Here is a 15,177-nt window from a genome sequence, read left to right as displayed (position 1 = left end):
TTTTTGCAAATTTTATCATTCCACTATTCAAAAATCATTTCAAAAATAAAGGTTTTTTCTCGACTGAGCTCGAAATGTGATCTTCTGCGTATTTATTTCCAAAGGAATCTGATAAAAATCTGCTTCAAAAGAACGCTGCATCTGGCCTAGGTTCATTCCAAAAAACAAACCATCTGTTCGCAAATCTATATTTTTAATCTTGATCGTCCGCAAAAATGAAAATCTTCGGCGATTTTCCTCAGGAAAAAGAAACTCCTTCTTGGGGTCAATTCCCTTTACAGTGGACGTGTTGATTCTTTTTCCTGAAAAATAAAGTCGTTACTCAATTCCCCAGAAAATGCGGTAACGTTAAACGTCGAGCACTTTGTACGTGTTTTGCCCGAAGCGGCGCATGATCACGTCTCCCGTTCACATAAAACCAACCGCGCATGATGCTCGTTTCATAACTCCGACTTTCTTCATAAGATAATTATGAAGTTGTCCGCTTTCGTTTTTTCGACCGTGTTTGCTGGCGAAGATGCTCCAGGAATCAACGTTCCTTTTGAAGTAGAGATTTTGGGTGGCAAAAATTGCCCAATTACTCAAGGTAAGGGAAAGAACTGAGAATATTTTATTTAAAATTCTGCTTTCAGAAGTTTTTCATAAAATTTTTTTTTTTCTCAAGATTTTTTTTGGGTCAAAATCATCATTTAATTTCTCATCCTTTAGGTACTGCTCTCGTCGCGAAATTCGTCACGGAAGTCTTCGTCCACAACACTGTCATCACCATTCCTGTCGACGGAGAAGCCAAAGACTACAAAGACTACGAAGTCAGCCTCGACCATCCCGACCTCAAAAAGCCTGTCCGCTGCGGATCGAAATACTCCGCGAAATACATCAAGAAGCAGGATGACAACACGATTGAGTTTTACTGCAAAGGTGTTGGGAAAACCAAAAAGTTGGGAAGACTAGCCGATGAAGCTAAAGTTTACATCAAGAAGAACAAAGTGGGAAAATGCGTCGATTTCAGTGGCGTTGAATTCCACACCGTCCAAGAAGACCTTCAAGTCTGGTCGGATTGGTCTGACTGGGGCGAGTGCTACGATGACTCTTACAACCGAACCCGAACCTGTGAAGGGCCATTTTGCGAAGTCGAAGTCGAGTACGAAACGAGAGAAGAGCCCTGCTTGATTTGCGAAGCTGGTTACGAAGCAAATGAAGACGATACCGAGTGCGTTGATGTCGATGAATGCGAAAGGGGAGATGCCTGCCCGATGAACTCAATTTGCACGAATGAGGAAGGAAGTCACTCTTGCCAGTGTGAGGATGGCCTGTTTGGAGATGATTACAACTTCTGCATTGAACGAAGAGCCTGTCATCCTGAAGGTGCTGGAGATTGCAACTGCGAGGTAAAGATCATTACTACAGTTCTAACTTGAGAAAATTTTCCTATGGAAAAGGATTTCCAAAATATAAAACTAAGCATATTTTATTGAACACGAACATGGTTGCAGTACAAATAAGGATTTACGTTATTCATTTTAATTTTTCTTGAGTTCATCCGCTGGAAAACCAATTATTTTTTGAAAGAGAGAAATTCTGTGATATTTCTATGAAAAGCTTAACAAAAGCTTTGTATCTTTTTGTCAGTCATTTTGATTTCTTATGATATTCGCTGGAACATTGGCGCTTTTAAACCCTTTTAAATTTTACGGTCAAAGATTTATTGATTGTGTTTGCCTGAAACTGTCTCTGGAGTCCGCTACCACCTGCTGGGCCAGTAAAATCGTTAAAATCGTTTCTGAATAATCAAAAATTTTCAGCTTCTTGATGTGGCAAATGCTACTTTCATCACAAACACTTGGAACTCCACCGACTCAAACTGCTTCTACGAGTTTTCCGTCCAACTTCCCGACATCCCCGTCAATTCTTGGAAAGTAAACATCGACTGGTCTTCCCCAGTTTCGATTCATGGTCTTTGGCGAGCAAGAACTGACGCAGCAGAGGCTTCAAGCCACGAGCTCCAAGCTGCGTATTTCAATGTCGACGATTTGATGGATTTCACGATTCAAGTTCAATCAGAAGAAAGCTGCTCAGCGGTAAATCCGATTGAAAATCTTTCGCTATGCACGGAAGCGGCAGAAGAATCAGATCGATCTGACTACACGACCTTCAAAATGACGACACAGACAAGTAAGTTCAGTTCGATGCCATCTGGTTTATATTTTTTAAGTTGTTGGAGAGCCCTTAACATTTGCCACGACAACCAAAACGCCACTCAATCTTTCGGAAGAGTCATGTGACCTCGTTTCCTTTAATCCTACAAATGTTTGGTCCGAAGGAGAAATAATGGCCGGACAATATAAGGACAGGGTCGTTAAATTGCATGAATAAAGTATTAAAAGATGACAATTTTCAGTTTCATTTTTTAAAAAAATTGAAACGACCCGGGAAAAGATCAGCTTCGAGTTGGAAACTAGCGCTTACGAATGGAGAATCGTCTTGCCTATTCCCGACGACTCTGATGTTTCGCCGTGGACTTCTGTTTACGCTGACGGCTCCCTCACTTCTCATGATTGGAACGCAATTCTTCAACCGGGAGGAAATGATTTCGGAATGATCATCAAATCGAGCGGCTTTGAAGAAAAATATGCAAAATTTTGTTACAAAACTCTTCTTGACTGAAACTCTCATGTGACTGTAAATTAAAGATGAATAAAACATCATGATTCTCGAGAGGAATTTGTTACCTTAGGACGGAAAAAATCCAAATTTAAAAAAAACTTTTTTTTTGGAACTTCAATTTTTTATTGCTACCATCGAATTCTCCATATTTGAAAACCTAGAAAAAAATTATTTGTTTAGACAGGAGGTCTTCTAAATCTTTTCTAACTATCATCTGAAAGAGCAAAAATGCCCTTCAGGAAAAGCTACTTTTAGGAGGGTTGCCGGATTTTTTCTTTTGATTTCTTTGTTGGATCATCAAGAGACAAGTCTAGGGCAGTCGGCAAACCAAAGAAAATAAGAAAGTTTTGATGTCTTCATGTTTAAAATAGGCATTTAAAAACGTGAAATTCGTCAAAAACAACGAGAAACGTGAAAAATCGCTTGACGGTCAATAATCGGCATACTAATGAGCTAAAAAAGTCGAACAAGTCAAAGGGAAGATATTTCGAAATAAATGCCTATCGAAATATATTTATATATATTAATCTTTCAGATCTCCTCTTTCAATAAACACAGATTCGACTACTTCGCTTCTTTTCAATCAAATAAATTATCTAGGCTTCTTCAAAACGCAGCACGACTAATTTTTCAAGAAAATTATTATTTTTGAATGCTTAAAAATAACCATTTATTTTAAAGATGGTCGAAATCTTCGGGCCTCCAGTCTGATTTTTCTCGAGCTGGTTCTAATAGAGTCACTTATCATGTACACAAAATTTCACGCGTTTTGAAGTGCAGCGCGACCATTTTACTATAAATTATTAGATAAGCTTTTATCAGCTCTAGAATCTGATTTTCGAGCCTCCAAGCTAATTCCTCTTGACTGAAGTTTGGTTACTGTTAGGTACCCGCATGCAAAATTTCATACAATTTGAGACGCAGCGCGACCTTTTTGACTTAATTGTATCGAAATTTTAGTAAAATAGCCATTTATAAGTAAGTTTTGGCCCTAGAATCCGAATTTCTAGGGCCTCCGATCTCATTTTTCGAAAGCAAAGTTAACTGAGTGCATTCTATCATATTGCAAAATTTCAATCGATTTGATGCGCAGCGCGACCATTTTTTAAATAAATTTAAAGAAATATGCATTTATTATTTAATTTTGCCCCAGAATCAAAACTTGGAGGGCCTCCAACCCAATTTCTCTCAAGCGAGCTAAAATGGGTGTTTTCTATCTGTCTACAAAATTTCAATCGATTTGAGACGCAGCGCGACTAATTTTCTTCGATAACTTACTTTATAGTGGTTATAATTATTATTTTTGTAAAAAATGGTCGCGCTGCGCATCAAATCGATTGAAATTTTGTAGACAGATAGAAAACACCCATTTTAGCTCGCTTGAGAGAAATTGGGTTGGAGGCCCTCCAAGTTTTGATTCTGGGGCAAAAATTAAATAATAAATGCATATTTCTATAAATTTATTTAAAAAATGGTCGCGCTGCGCATCAAATCGATTGAAATTTTGCAATATGATAGAATGCACTCAGTTAACTTTGCTTTCGAAAAATGAGATCGGAGGCCCTAGAAATTCGGATTCTAGGGCCAAAACTTACTTATAAATGGCTATTTTACTAAAATTTCGATACAATTAAGTCAAAAAGGTCGCGCTGCGTCTCAAATTGTATGAAATTTTGCATGCGGGTACCTAACAGTAACCAAACTTCAGTCAAGAGGAATTAGCTTGGAGGCTCGAAAAATCAGATTCTAGAGCTGATAAAAGCTTATCTAATAATTTATAGTAAAAATGGTCGCGCTGCACTTCAAAACGCGTGAAATTTTGTGTACATGATAAGTGACTCTATTAGAACCAGCTCGAGAAAAATCAGACTGGAGGCCCGAAGATAATATATTATTAATATATATTATAATATATAGATAATATATATTAATAGATATATTAATATATATAAATATATTTCGATAGGCATTTATTTCGAAATATCTTCCCTTTGACTTGTTCGACTTTTTTAGCTCATTAGTATGCCGATTATTGACCGTCAAGCGATTTTTCACGTTTCTCGTTGTTTTTGACGAATTTCACGTTTTTAAATGCCTATTTTAAACATGAAGACATCAAAACTTTCTTATTTTCTTTGGTTTGCCGACTGCCCTAGACTTGTCTCTTGATGATCCAACAAAGAAATCAAAAGAAAAAATCCGGCAACCCTCCTAAAAGTAGCTTTTCCTGAAGGGCATTTTTGCTCTTTCAGATGATAGTTAGAAAAGATTTAGAAGACCTCCTGTCTAAACAAATAATTTTTTTCTAGGTTTTCAAATATGGAGAATTCGATGGTAGCAATAAAAATTGAAGTTCCAAAAAAGTTTTTAAATTTGGATTTTTTCCGTCCTTAGTCGAAGCAGGTCGCCTAGACAAGCAAAATGCACGTAAATTCTCTAGATAAGCCGTTAATAAAACCTAAAAAGCATCACTGATGGCAAAATTTTGATAATTGTCATGATAACAGTGGTCACGATTCCACCTGGACAAAATTTAAGTTTGCTTGTTGCAGAGAATGATTCAATTTTATTTCCTGAAGACAAACACTCAATCCAACCGAAGATAGAGCCGAAAATAGAGCCGAAGATTGAGCCTAATCAAGAAGAATTTCCCGTGAATTCACCCAGCAGTTTAGAGAGAGCATACAGTAGCTATCCTGTGTTCTCCCGACATGTTCAGCTTTCTGACGGTCGAACTTGCTCTCGCGTTTTTCCGCGGCGCTGGAACCCGGTTTGTTGCCTTCTTTGGATGAAAGATTGACAGATTTTTAAGTGGAGAGATCGATCATTCTTCAAGTACACCTGCGATTTATGCCCAATTTTCGGTGACGAGCGAAAGTATAAAAGAAAAGCCGAGCTGACGCGTCACCGAGTCCTGCATTTTCAAGAAGAAGCTCGGAAATTTAAATGCGCTTTTTGTACCTACACTGCTACTCGGTAAATTTTCACGGGTTCGATTTCATCAGATAATGATTTCTTGTTAGAATGGAATATCTGAAGACTCACATGACAAGTCGACATGATTGCATTTTCGAAAAAGGTGCAAGACAGTCAAGAAAAACTCATCACTTTCATTTCCCAACGATCCAAATGCGATAAAAACTGGTAATAAGTAAGTTTTTAACCATATTTTATAGTCGTTTATTTCAGAATCTACATTTTTCGAAGAACAAAATACAGGTTGTTTCTGCGATGATGAGCCTGCTGCACACTGCTGTTTTCTTAACGGAGAATCGTGCTGTTTTTAATTTTATTAATTCAACTCACTGATAATAATAAACTTGAGTATAAAAAGCTGGAGCATAAATTTTTGATGAAAGTCTTCTGAGCAGCAATAAAAGTTGGGCGGAAAGAAAATAATAAAACAGGTCTAACTTAACGACTTGCGCAGCATGTCATAACTTCAGAAGTCTCATAGCTGACAGATAAAGAGAGAGAAAAATGAACATACCAGGTCTTCAAGGTGGCGGCAAGAATCCTCAGTTGAGGAAAGGGCCGGACAACAACAGCTCGGAGGAAAATGCGAAGAAAGAGGGAAATACTTCGAACGCAGCTGGGCAAGCCGTTAACTCCGCTCTTTTCGTCTCCAGCTCGAAATACCTCAGGTATTTGAAGATGAAGATTCTAAGAGTTTATGGTTTTTTAGTGATTTGCTGAAACAACGGGATTTCTGCGAGCGCGAATGTTTCAGTCAGGAATTAAGTTCTTTGAATTGCTCGAAATTCTTGAGCTCAAAATCTCGAAACCCGAATCAATGCATTCAGTCAACTCTCTACATCCCAATGGTCATCGTGATTCGTAAGTTTTCAACGTTAAAGGATGGAAATCTGAGCGGCACGGCACGGCACGGCACAGCGGCATGGTACGGCACGGCACGTGCCGTACCGTGCCGCAGAATAAAATCTGGTGGCGGCACCGCGGCACAGTATAACACTATTTTTACATAAAATTTTTATTATCGGTAAATATAAAGGACATTAATTCCCGTTCTTTGATTTTTGAATTTAAGGGGCTTGACGGCCCTTCGGGCCGTTTCAGCCCCGTTCCTTGATTTTTGAATTTAAGGGGCTTGACGGCCCTTCGGGCCGTTTCAGCCCCGTTCCTTGATTTTTGAATTTAAGGGCTTGACGGCCCTTCGGGCCGTTTCAGCCCCGTACCTTGATTTTTGAATTTAAGGCACCCCATTATCGAATTTCGTGCCTTGCCGTGCCGTACCGTGCCCCGGCACGGGTATTTTGGTTGTGCCGTGCCGTGCCGGTGCCGTTGGAAAATTTTGTCATATTTCCATCCCTGCGTTAAAGCAAGCTCTATCATCAAATTTTAGTATCCTTGGCTCTTCAACTCATCTACGGCCTCATCTCCGTCGGAAAGCAACGAGGAATCCCATGGGTTGGAGATTTTTCCTCGGAAATTCCAGCCGTCGCTCGCCTTGGAAAGAAGTGGCTAAAGGCTGAAATGTGCATTGCTCTGCTTATCAGTATCTCTAGGGTTATCAGATGAAAATTCGACCCATTTTTCTAGCTTTGTTTAGGGGTCTTATGATACAGTTTTAGAAAGCTCAGAAGATAAGCTTTTATTTGGGCACAATTTCAAGTGGTCTGGGTCATGCCCGCAAGGCAATTTATGGCACCGGAAGTTCTGAAATCGGCACTAGAACTCTTCAATCAATCTTTGGAGGCTGGGGTTCACTCGAAATAGCTCGAAATCAGGTGCGTAAGAAAGCTCATCGTCTGAGCTTCCTAAAAAGCCAATAAAATACTGCTGACTCGAAACTTAGTGGCCGCTAGAGGCGCTAGAATAGTAAATTTCGATAGTAAAAATCGATTGAAGAGTTCTGGTGCAGATTTCAGAACTTCCGGTGCCATAAATTGCCTTGCGGGCATGACCCAGACCACTTGAAATTGTGCCCAAATAAAAGCTCAGCTTCTGAGCTCTTTTAAACGGTATCATAAGACCCCTAAACAAAGCTAGAAAAATGGGTCAAATTTTCATCTTATAACCCTAAGTATCTCTAACTTTGCGATTGGTGCTTTCCAACTTTCCTCATAACTCTGCAACATAAATTTTGTGACATAATCTTTGGTAATAAAAGGGTTCACGAGTAAAGCGGAAATAGTCGACTCATTTTGTGCAAGCATCAGTCGTTTGTAGCGAAAATTTCTGCTCTCAGGAGTTTTTGAAACCATGAGCTCAGAGAAGCCAACTATTGATATTCTTACCCTCGGCGACAGTAATTCCTGTAAATCAACGATCGGTCACCTCATCTTCAAATGTGGTGGTATCGATGGCCGAGCTTTTGAGAGAATCAAAAAAGTAAATCTCCATTTAATGCCAAAATTTATTTGCTTTATTCATAGAGAGAAGAAGCAGCAGGTGGAAAAGGATCCATTGACTATGAAACTCTTCTGAGCAAACTCGTTGACGAGGAACAAATTGAGGGCGGCAATAAACATTATTGGAAATTTAAAACGAACAATGTTTAAAAAACATTCATTTATCAGGAGAACAATAATTTTCAGTATGCTGCCAATATCATTGATACTTGCGAACCTGATGATATCAAAAAAATGATGAGAGTTGCTACAAGCAAGGTCGATTGTGCCCTCCTTATCCTTTCTGCTAGGGAAGTTGAAGCCAGTTTCTCAAAGCACGGTCAGATTCGAGAGGATGCTCGTCTTGTTAGTCTTCTTGGCATTGACTTTATCGTTTGTGTTGATGACATGGAGTCAATATTAAAGTAAGTTCTTTTTTCTTATTCTCAAATATTTAACCATCTGTAAAAAAGCGAGAATCGATTCAATTATATCACCGTTAAAATTTCCGAATATCTCAAGCAGATCAGCATCGACCCTGAAGCCGTTCCCTTTATCCCGATCTCGGCATTGCACGGTGACAACATCGTTGAGCCTTCAACCAACATGGCCTGGTACAACGGATGGAATAAGAAAATAGAAGAAGGCAGGTTCTCCGGAAAGACGCTGGTTGAAGCGCTAGACGCGATTATCAATCCAAAACGAGTATCTCTCGATACTCTCACAGAATCACTTCGTAAGCCACTGCGACTTCCTGTCAATCAAGTTTTTCATTTCAATGGTGAATATCATATAACTGGTCGAGTCGAGACAGGTGTCATCAGGGTTGGAATGGACGTCTCCTTCTCTCCCCTCAAGCTCAAAGGAGAAGTTGAGTCGATAAGCTTGATAAATTTGGGCGTGTCGAAGTTTTCCAGACAGGTTTCTGAAGCTTCTATCGGTGACACAGTTGGATTCACTCTCAAAGATACAAAGATAAGAAAATCAACGAAGCCTTCAGAAGGTTCCATCTCCATCGATGAAATAAAAAGAGGAACCGTTGTCTCTGACCCCAAGAACGACCCTGCCAAGGAGGCGAAGACTTTTAAAGCTGAAATAACAGTTTTGAACCACCCAACTCGTATCACTGGCGGCTACTCCCCGAGATTAAAATGTAACAATCGGTCCTTTCCTTGCCAGGTAACGATCCCCTCGAACGATTCCCTCATCGAAATTTTTAGTTTACAAAACTCCTGGCAAAAATAGATAGAAGGTCTAATAAATCGCTTGAGGACTCTCCTGAGTTTCTTAAAAATGGTGATACTGCTCTTGTCCAGATTACTCCAACGGAGCCAGTTTCTGTTGAGCCTTTTAAGGACTACCCAGTCTTAGGAAAATTTACCGTTGTAGACATGAAACAGACCGTCGGTGTCGGTGTCATCATGGAGGTTGAAAAATATGAGGTAAATATTTTACATTGTAAAATTTACAAGACAAAGTTTTCAATTGTCCAAATGATTTTAAGGAAAACGACAATGATTTCAAGCCGGCTAAAATAAAATATGAAAAATGAGATGTGAATTGAGATGTGCACCGCTGATGTAAACCAACTTTCATCTGAAAATCCTCTTGAATTTGCTTAATAAAAATGCATCAATTCAAATAAAAATATTTTTTGTGAACGTGAGTGCTTCAGTCAGAATCGCAGCTCTCTAAATTGCTCGAAATTCTTGAGCTCGAAGTCGCGTTACCCAAACCAATGCATCAGATCTATTCTCTACATTCCGTTGGCAGTAGTTTTTTGTAAGTGTTCTTTTTCGTAAAAGTTTTATCCAGGGCTGGATAATTTGAAATCAACACAAATCTCAACACCCATATTTCGGGAATTTGGCCATCCTGATTGGTCAATAGGGCCTTTTCGGGTGTTGAGATTTGTGTTGATTTCAAATTATCCAGCCCTGGTTTTATCACAAAGTCAATAGTGTCATTTGATCTGCAGCTAGTCTACGGGCTCATATCTGTCGGAAAACAACGAGGAATTCCATTGGTTGGAGATTTCTCCTCGAAAATCCCAGCTGTAGCAAAGCTTAGAAAAAGTGGCTCAAGGCTGAGATGTGCATCGCTTTGCTTCTTAGTATTTCTAATTTTGCGATTCGTGCTTTCCAACTTTCATCATAACTCTGCAACATAAAATTCGTGGCGCAATCTTTGGTAATAAAAGGGTTGAAAAGCAAACCGGAAATAGTCGACTCATTTTGTCCAAGCATTTATTTTCGTAGCGAATTTGTGCTCTGAGGAATTTTTGAAGCCATGAGCTTAGAGACAAAGTGGAGTGTGCCAGAGAAGCCAACTTTTGATATCCTGGCGTTTGGGCACAGTAATTCATGTAAATCAACTATCGGTCACCTCATTTACGAATGTGGTGGTATAGATGGCCGAGCTTTTGAGAGAGTCAAAAATGTAAATCTCCATTTAATGTTCAATTTATTCGCTTTATTCATAGAGGGAAAAAGCAGCAGAGAAAAAGGGATCTGTTGACTATGCAAAGCTCCTCGACAAACTGATTGTCGAGAAAGGAAATACTATGAGCGGAAATAAAGATATTTGGAAATTTCAGACGAACACGGTTCAATTAACATTCATATATCAGCAAACTTATATGCTTTAGTATGATCTCAATATCATTGACGCCTCCGACGAGCATGATAACATCGAAAAAATGATCCTTGGCGCTAGCAAGATCCAATGTGCTCTCCTTATCCTTTCTGCTAAGACCGAGGAATACGAAGCAAGTTTCTCAAAGGACGGTCGGATTCGAGAACACTTTCGTCTTGTCAGTTATCTTCTCAATGGCATCGACTTTATCGTTTGTGTTGACGACATGGAATCTTCTTCAAATTCGTTATATAGGTAACCTTTTTTTATTATTTTCAAATATCCATCCATCTGTGAATAAGCGAGAAAAAATTCAACGAAATCACCGCGGAAATTTGCAAATATTTCGAGCAGATCGACATCGACCCTGAAGCTGTTCCCTTTATCCCTATCTCATCATTGCACGGTGACAACATCGTTGAGCCTTCAGCAAACATGACCTGGTTCAAAGGATGGAATAAGAAGGTCGAAGAAGGCACGTTCTCCGGAAAAACGCTGATTGAAGCGCTAGACAGGATTATCCATCCCAAACGAGTAGCTCCCCTTACAACTATAAAATCACTTCCAAAGCCACTACGACTTCCTGTTTATAACGTTTTGTATCACAACGGTCAATATCTTATTCTCGGTCGAGTCGAGACAGGTGTTATCAGGGTTGGTATGGACGTTTCCTTCTGTCCCCTCAAGCTCAAAGGAGAAGTTAAATCGATACACTTGATTAATTGGGGTTCTTGGCCCGAGTCGATGTCTTCTAGACAGGTTTCTGAAGCCTCCATCGGTGACACTGTTGGATTCACCCTCAAAGATACTCTTGTTAGAGTATCAATGAAGCCTTCAGAAGGTTTCGTCTCCATCAAAGAAATTCAAAGAGGCAGCGTTGTCTCTGACTCCAATTACCCTGCCAAGGAGGCGAAAATTTTTAAAGCTGAAGTTCTAATCACAAATCACCCAACTCGTATCACTCGCGGCTTCTCTCCTAGATTACAATGTTTCAATCAGTACATTACTTGCGAGGTAACGATTCCTTTGTTCGATTCTTTCATTGAAATTTTAGTTCACAAAACTCATAGCGAAAAAAGATAAAAGGTCAGATAAATCGCTTGAGAACTATCCTGAAATGCTACGAAGCGGTGATTTTGCTCTTGTCGAGATTACTCCAACTGAGCCAGTTTGTGTTGAGCCCTTCAAGGATTATCCAGGCTTAGGAAGATTCGCCATTACAGATATAGTTATGAAACAGACCGTTGGCGTCGGTGTCATCATGGAGGTTGAAAAATATGAAGAAAAGGAAACCGACAATGACTACAAGTCGGAAAAAATAAAGAATGAAAAATGAGATGTAAATCGAGATGCGACCGCTTTGCTCTTCATAATTTCAAACTAAAAATATAACTTGTGGTAATCTTTGTTAACCAACTTTCATCTGAAAATCCTCTTGAGTTTGCTCAATTAAAATGCATCAATTCTAATAAAAGTCTTCTTTGATAATAAAGCAATTAAATTCTCGGGAAGAAATCTCAAGAAAAGAAGAATAAGGATATTAAAATTGGATTTTTACGACTGGCAAAAGATTTGATTTTCACTTTGAACTACCCAAGGAAGAGATAATGAGCATAGCAGGGAAGAGCGCTTTGTTGAGCAAAGATTCAAAAAACCTTGAAGAAATCGCAAAGAGGGAAGGAGTCACTTCCAGAGCAGCTGGGCAAGCCGTCAACTCTGCTCTTTTCGTCTCTAGCTCAAAATATCTCAGGTCTCGAAAAATTTTTTTAGTTCTATTAACATTTACATTAGTAACACATTTCCTAAATGTCATTTAGTGATCTCTTAAAACAGCGGGATTTTTGCGAGCGTGAGTGCTTTAGCCAGAATCGCAGCTCTCTCGATTGCTCGAAATTCTTGAGCTCAAAGTCGCGCAACCCGAACCAATGCATCGAATCTATTCTCTACATTCCGTTGGCAATCGTTGTTTGTAAGAATTTTATTCCAAAAAAGTTAAACAATAAAGTCAATAGTGTCATTGATTCTGCAGCTAGTCTACGGGCTCATCTCGGTCGGAAAACAACGAGGAATTCCATTGGTCGGGGATTTCTCCTCGAAAATCCCAGCTGTAGCTAAGCTCGGGAAAAAGTGGCTGAAGGCTGAGATGTGCATCACTCTGCTTATCAGCATTTTTAACTTTGCGATTGGTGCTTTTCAACTTTCGTCTTAAAACGCTGACTGAAAAGTTCACAATACAAAAAAAAAATAAAAATATCAAAAATAAGTCTCAATCTTTCTGTCGTTTTCGCCATTTCAAAGAGTTCCATGATTCAAGTTGCAGTGAATTATTCAGCATTATTTGGGTTGACGTTGAGATAAAAGTAACAAAGGTGGCGCTAGAGAGTAACCCCCAAAAATCATATGCAACTTTTATTTATTTCGAAAAAAGGTTTTTATCAAAAGAGAGAATAGAGTCTAAAATAGATAATCAGATAAGAAAATGTGCATAAAAGCAAGAGCGGTCAGGTAAAGCACGTCCCTTAGGAATCCATTACTGTCAAATTACCCGTAATATCGTATAAACCGAGTCTTCTGGTGGAATATTCATAATGCAATATGCCTGCATCTCCCCAATTCAGAGAGAAAGAAGGATGGAAATCGTCTTGATATTTTAAAAATTCTAACATGCCGATTAGGAGAAGCGACATACATGGAGAACCACTGGATCATTTCAAGACTTTTTCAGACAAAAAAGGTCTTTTTGCATGGTAAGTGAAAATTTTTGAAAATTATCTATGTTGAGTTTTCAGTCGACTTTTTACGATAAAACCCTTTTTTGGGGATCAAATTTTAACGGTACTAGCAATTTGATCTTCTTAATATTCATCGAGAGCGAAACTAAGAACGGCGGAAAATTCATTTCCATTCATCTTGAAAAGAGCTCTTAGTGTGTCAAATGAAGACTTGATCTTTGAAGAAGCTCATCTTCTAAATGCCCTGTAAAAGCCCCGTTCTAGTAAGCCAGAGAGGCACGATACTCCTTCGTCCGTTTGTGTTCCACTTGAGACACTTTTGCATTTTCAATTTCGTCAAGTAGACAGATCGCATTCTTTAAAATTCGCTTTTAGGTGTGGACTTTGCTTTTTGGTTTCCTTCATTTTTCTGATCTACAAAATATTCGATCGTGTGGCACAATCGTCCCAGCCAACGACAAAACTGTACTCTTCCTGCGATAATTTCCCTCCCTAAGCCACTACGACTTCCTGTCAATGACTTTTTGTATCTCAATGGTCAATTACATATAACTGGTCGAGTGGAGACAGGTGTCATCAGGGTTGGTATGGAAGTGTCCTTCTCTCCCCTCAAGCTCAATGGAGAAGTTAAATCGATAAAATTGATAAATTGGGGCTCTTGGCCCGAGCCAATGTCTTCCAGACAGGTTTCTGAAGCCTCTATCGGTGACATTGTTGGATTCACCCTCAAAGATACAGAGATGAGAGTATCAACGAAGCCTTCAGAAGGTTTCGTCTCCATCAAGGAAATTCAAAGCGGTAACATTGTATCTGACTCCAACTACCCTGCCAAGGAGGCGAAGACTTTTAGAGCTGAAATTACGGTCTTCAACCACCCATCTCGTATCACTAGCGGCTACTCCCCAAGATTACAATGTAACAATCAGAACATAACATGCAAGGTAACCATCCCGTCGTACGATTCTTTCATCACAAGTTTAAGTTCACAAAACTCATAGCGAAAATAGACAAAAAGGTCAAAAAATCGCTTGAGGACTCTCCTGAGATGTTACGAAACGGTGATACTGCTCTTGTCCAGATTGTTCCAACTGAGCCAGTTTGTGTTGAGCCCTTTAAGGATTATCCAGGCTTAGGAAGATTCGCCGTCATAGATATGAAACAGACCGTCGCTGTCGGTGTCATCACGGAGGTTGAAAGATATGAAGTAAGTTCTTACAAGAGAAAGTTTTCAATTGCTCAAATGATTTTTTAAGGAAACCAACAATGACTTCAAGCCAGATAGAATAAAATATGAAAAATGAGATGTAAATTGATACTTGCATCGCTTTGCTCTTCATTCTGAACTTCCATCTGAAAATCTTTTTGAATTTTGCCTTAAAAAAGGCATCCATTATAATAAAAGTCTTCTTTGATCATAAACCAATAAAATTACCAGGAAGAATTCTCAAGAAACGTTAGCATATTAGAATTAGACTTTTACGACTAAGCATAGACTTGATTTTCACTTTGAACCCCGTAAGGAAGAGAGAATGAGCATACCAGGCAAGAGCGATTTGTTGAGCAAGGAGTCGAAAAACCTAGAAGAAATCGCAAAGAGGGAAGGAATTACTTCCAGAGCGGCTGGGCAAGCCGTCAACTCTGCTCTTTTCGTCTCCAGCTCAAAATATCTCAGGTCTCGAGATATCGGTTTTAGTTCTATTACACATTTAGTGATCTATTGAAACAGCGGGATTTTTGCGAACGGGAGTGCTTTAGCCAGAATCGAAGCTCTCTCGATTGCTCGAAATTCTTGAGCT

At 39.2% G+C, this 15,177-nt stretch overlaps 4 protein-coding genes, 1 long non-coding RNA gene and 1 pseudogene across 5 annotated transcripts; all 6 read left to right on the top strand.

Annotated features, from left to right (window-relative positions):
• The first annotated feature begins 347 nt into the window (after positions 1–347).
• On the top strand, positions 348–2,708 carry LOC145696487 (uncharacterized). Its single transcript, XM_081773532.1, has 5 exons — positions 348–586; positions 709–1,388; positions 1,803–2,172; positions 2,213–2,346; positions 2,437–2,708. Exons 1-5 carry the CDS (start codon positions 472–474, stop codon positions 2,662–2,664), a joined length of 1,527 nt encoding a protein of 508 aa, XP_081629658.1. The 5' UTR covers positions 348–471; the 3' UTR covers positions 2,665–2,708.
• A 2,456-nt stretch (positions 2,709–5,164) lies between these two features.
• On the top strand, positions 5,165–5,966 carry LOC145699989 (uncharacterized). Its single transcript, XR_014134121.1, has 4 exons — positions 5,165–5,434; positions 5,477–5,640; positions 5,688–5,815; positions 5,854–5,966. It is a non-coding gene; the product is annotated as an uncharacterized LOC145699989 (long non-coding RNA).
• A 148-nt stretch (positions 5,967–6,114) lies between these two features.
• LOC145699337 (uncharacterized) lies at positions 6,115–7,766 on the top strand. The gene is made up of 3 exons (XM_081776603.1): positions 6,115–6,308; positions 6,350–6,501; positions 7,028–7,766. Exons 1-3 carry the CDS (start codon positions 6,145–6,147, stop codon positions 7,201–7,203), a joined length of 492 nt encoding a protein of 163 aa, XP_081632729.1. The 5' UTR covers positions 6,115–6,144; the 3' UTR covers positions 7,204–7,766.
• Positions 7,767–7,887: 121 nt separating this feature from the next.
• Positions 7,888–9,567, top strand: LOC145697669 (uncharacterized). Its single transcript, XM_081774884.1, has 6 exons — positions 7,888–8,016; positions 8,061–8,180; positions 8,223–8,440; positions 8,489–9,194; positions 9,236–9,457; positions 9,520–9,567. Exons 1-6 carry the CDS (start codon positions 7,888–7,890, stop codon positions 9,565–9,567), a joined length of 1,443 nt encoding a protein of 480 aa, XP_081631010.1.
• Positions 9,568–10,252: 685 nt separating this feature from the next.
• Positions 10,253–12,076, top strand: LOC145697668 (uncharacterized). Its single transcript, XM_081774883.1, has 5 exons — positions 10,253–10,454; positions 10,498–10,620; positions 10,663–10,904; positions 10,952–11,663; positions 11,704–12,076. The coding sequence occupies exons 1-5, from the start codon at positions 10,305–10,307 to the stop codon at positions 11,983–11,985; spliced, it is 1,509 nt and encodes a 502-aa protein (XP_081631009.1). The 5' UTR covers positions 10,253–10,304; the 3' UTR covers positions 11,986–12,076.
• Positions 12,077–13,968: 1,892 nt separating this feature from the next.
• On the top strand, positions 13,969–14,682 carry LOC145697667 (uncharacterized; annotated as a pseudogene).
• The last annotated feature ends 495 nt before the right edge of the window (positions 14,683–15,177 follow it).

The sequence above is a fragment of the Oikopleura dioica genome, chromosome 2 (genome assembly GCF_907165135.1).
Source record: "Oikopleura dioica chromosome 2, OKI2018_I68_1.0, whole genome shotgun sequence".
Classification (NCBI taxonomy): Eukaryota; Metazoa; Chordata; class Appendicularia; order Copelata; family Oikopleuridae; genus Oikopleura; species Oikopleura dioica.
Note: the sequence above shows the minus strand (reverse complement) of the source record. Positions and strands in the feature narration are given on the sequence as shown.

Bases quoted from the DNA above. Each gene is read 5' to 3' on its own strand.
- LOC145697669 (XM_081774884.1), top strand. From the start codon at position 7,888: ATGAGCTCAGAGAAGCCAACTATTGATATTCTTACCCTCGGCGACAGT. The intron at 8,181-8,222 runs GTTTAAAAAACA...AATAATTTTCAG, and splicing joins GGAAATTTAAAACGAACAAT to TATGCTGCCAATATCATTGA. The intron at 9,195-9,235 runs GTAACGATCCCC...CGAAATTTTTAG, and splicing joins ATCGGTCCTTTCCTTGCCAG to TTTACAAAACTCCTGGCAAA.
- LOC145699337 (XM_081776603.1), top strand. From the start codon at position 6,145: ATGAACATACCAGGTCTTCAAGGTGGCGGCAAGAATCCTCAGTTGAGG. The intron at 6,309-6,349 runs GTATTTGAAGAT...ATGGTTTTTTAG, and splicing joins TCCAGCTCGAAATACCTCAG to TGATTTGCTGAAACAACGGG. The intron at 6,502-7,027 runs GTAAGTTTTCAA...ATCAAATTTTAG, and splicing joins CCCAATGGTCATCGTGATTC to TATCCTTGGCTCTTCAACTC.
- LOC145696487 (XM_081773532.1), top strand. From the start codon at position 472: ATGAAGTTGTCCGCTTTCGTTTTTTCGACCGTGTTTGCTGGCGAAGAT. The intron at 587-708 runs GTAAGGGAAAGA...CTCATCCTTTAG, and splicing joins AAATTGCCCAATTACTCAAG to GTACTGCTCTCGTCGCGAAA. The intron at 2,173-2,212 runs GTAAGTTCAGTT...ATATTTTTTAAG, and splicing joins CAAAATGACGACACAGACAA to TTGTTGGAGAGCCCTTAACA.
- LOC145697668 (XM_081774883.1), top strand. From the start codon at position 10,305: ATGAGCTTAGAGACAAAGTGGAGTGTGCCAGAGAAGCCAACTTTTGAT. The intron at 10,455-10,497 runs GTAAATCTCCAT...CTTTATTCATAG, and splicing joins CTTTTGAGAGAGTCAAAAAT to AGGGAAAAAGCAGCAGAGAA. The intron at 11,664-11,703 runs GTAACGATTCCT...TTGAAATTTTAG, and splicing joins ATCAGTACATTACTTGCGAG to TTCACAAAACTCATAGCGAA.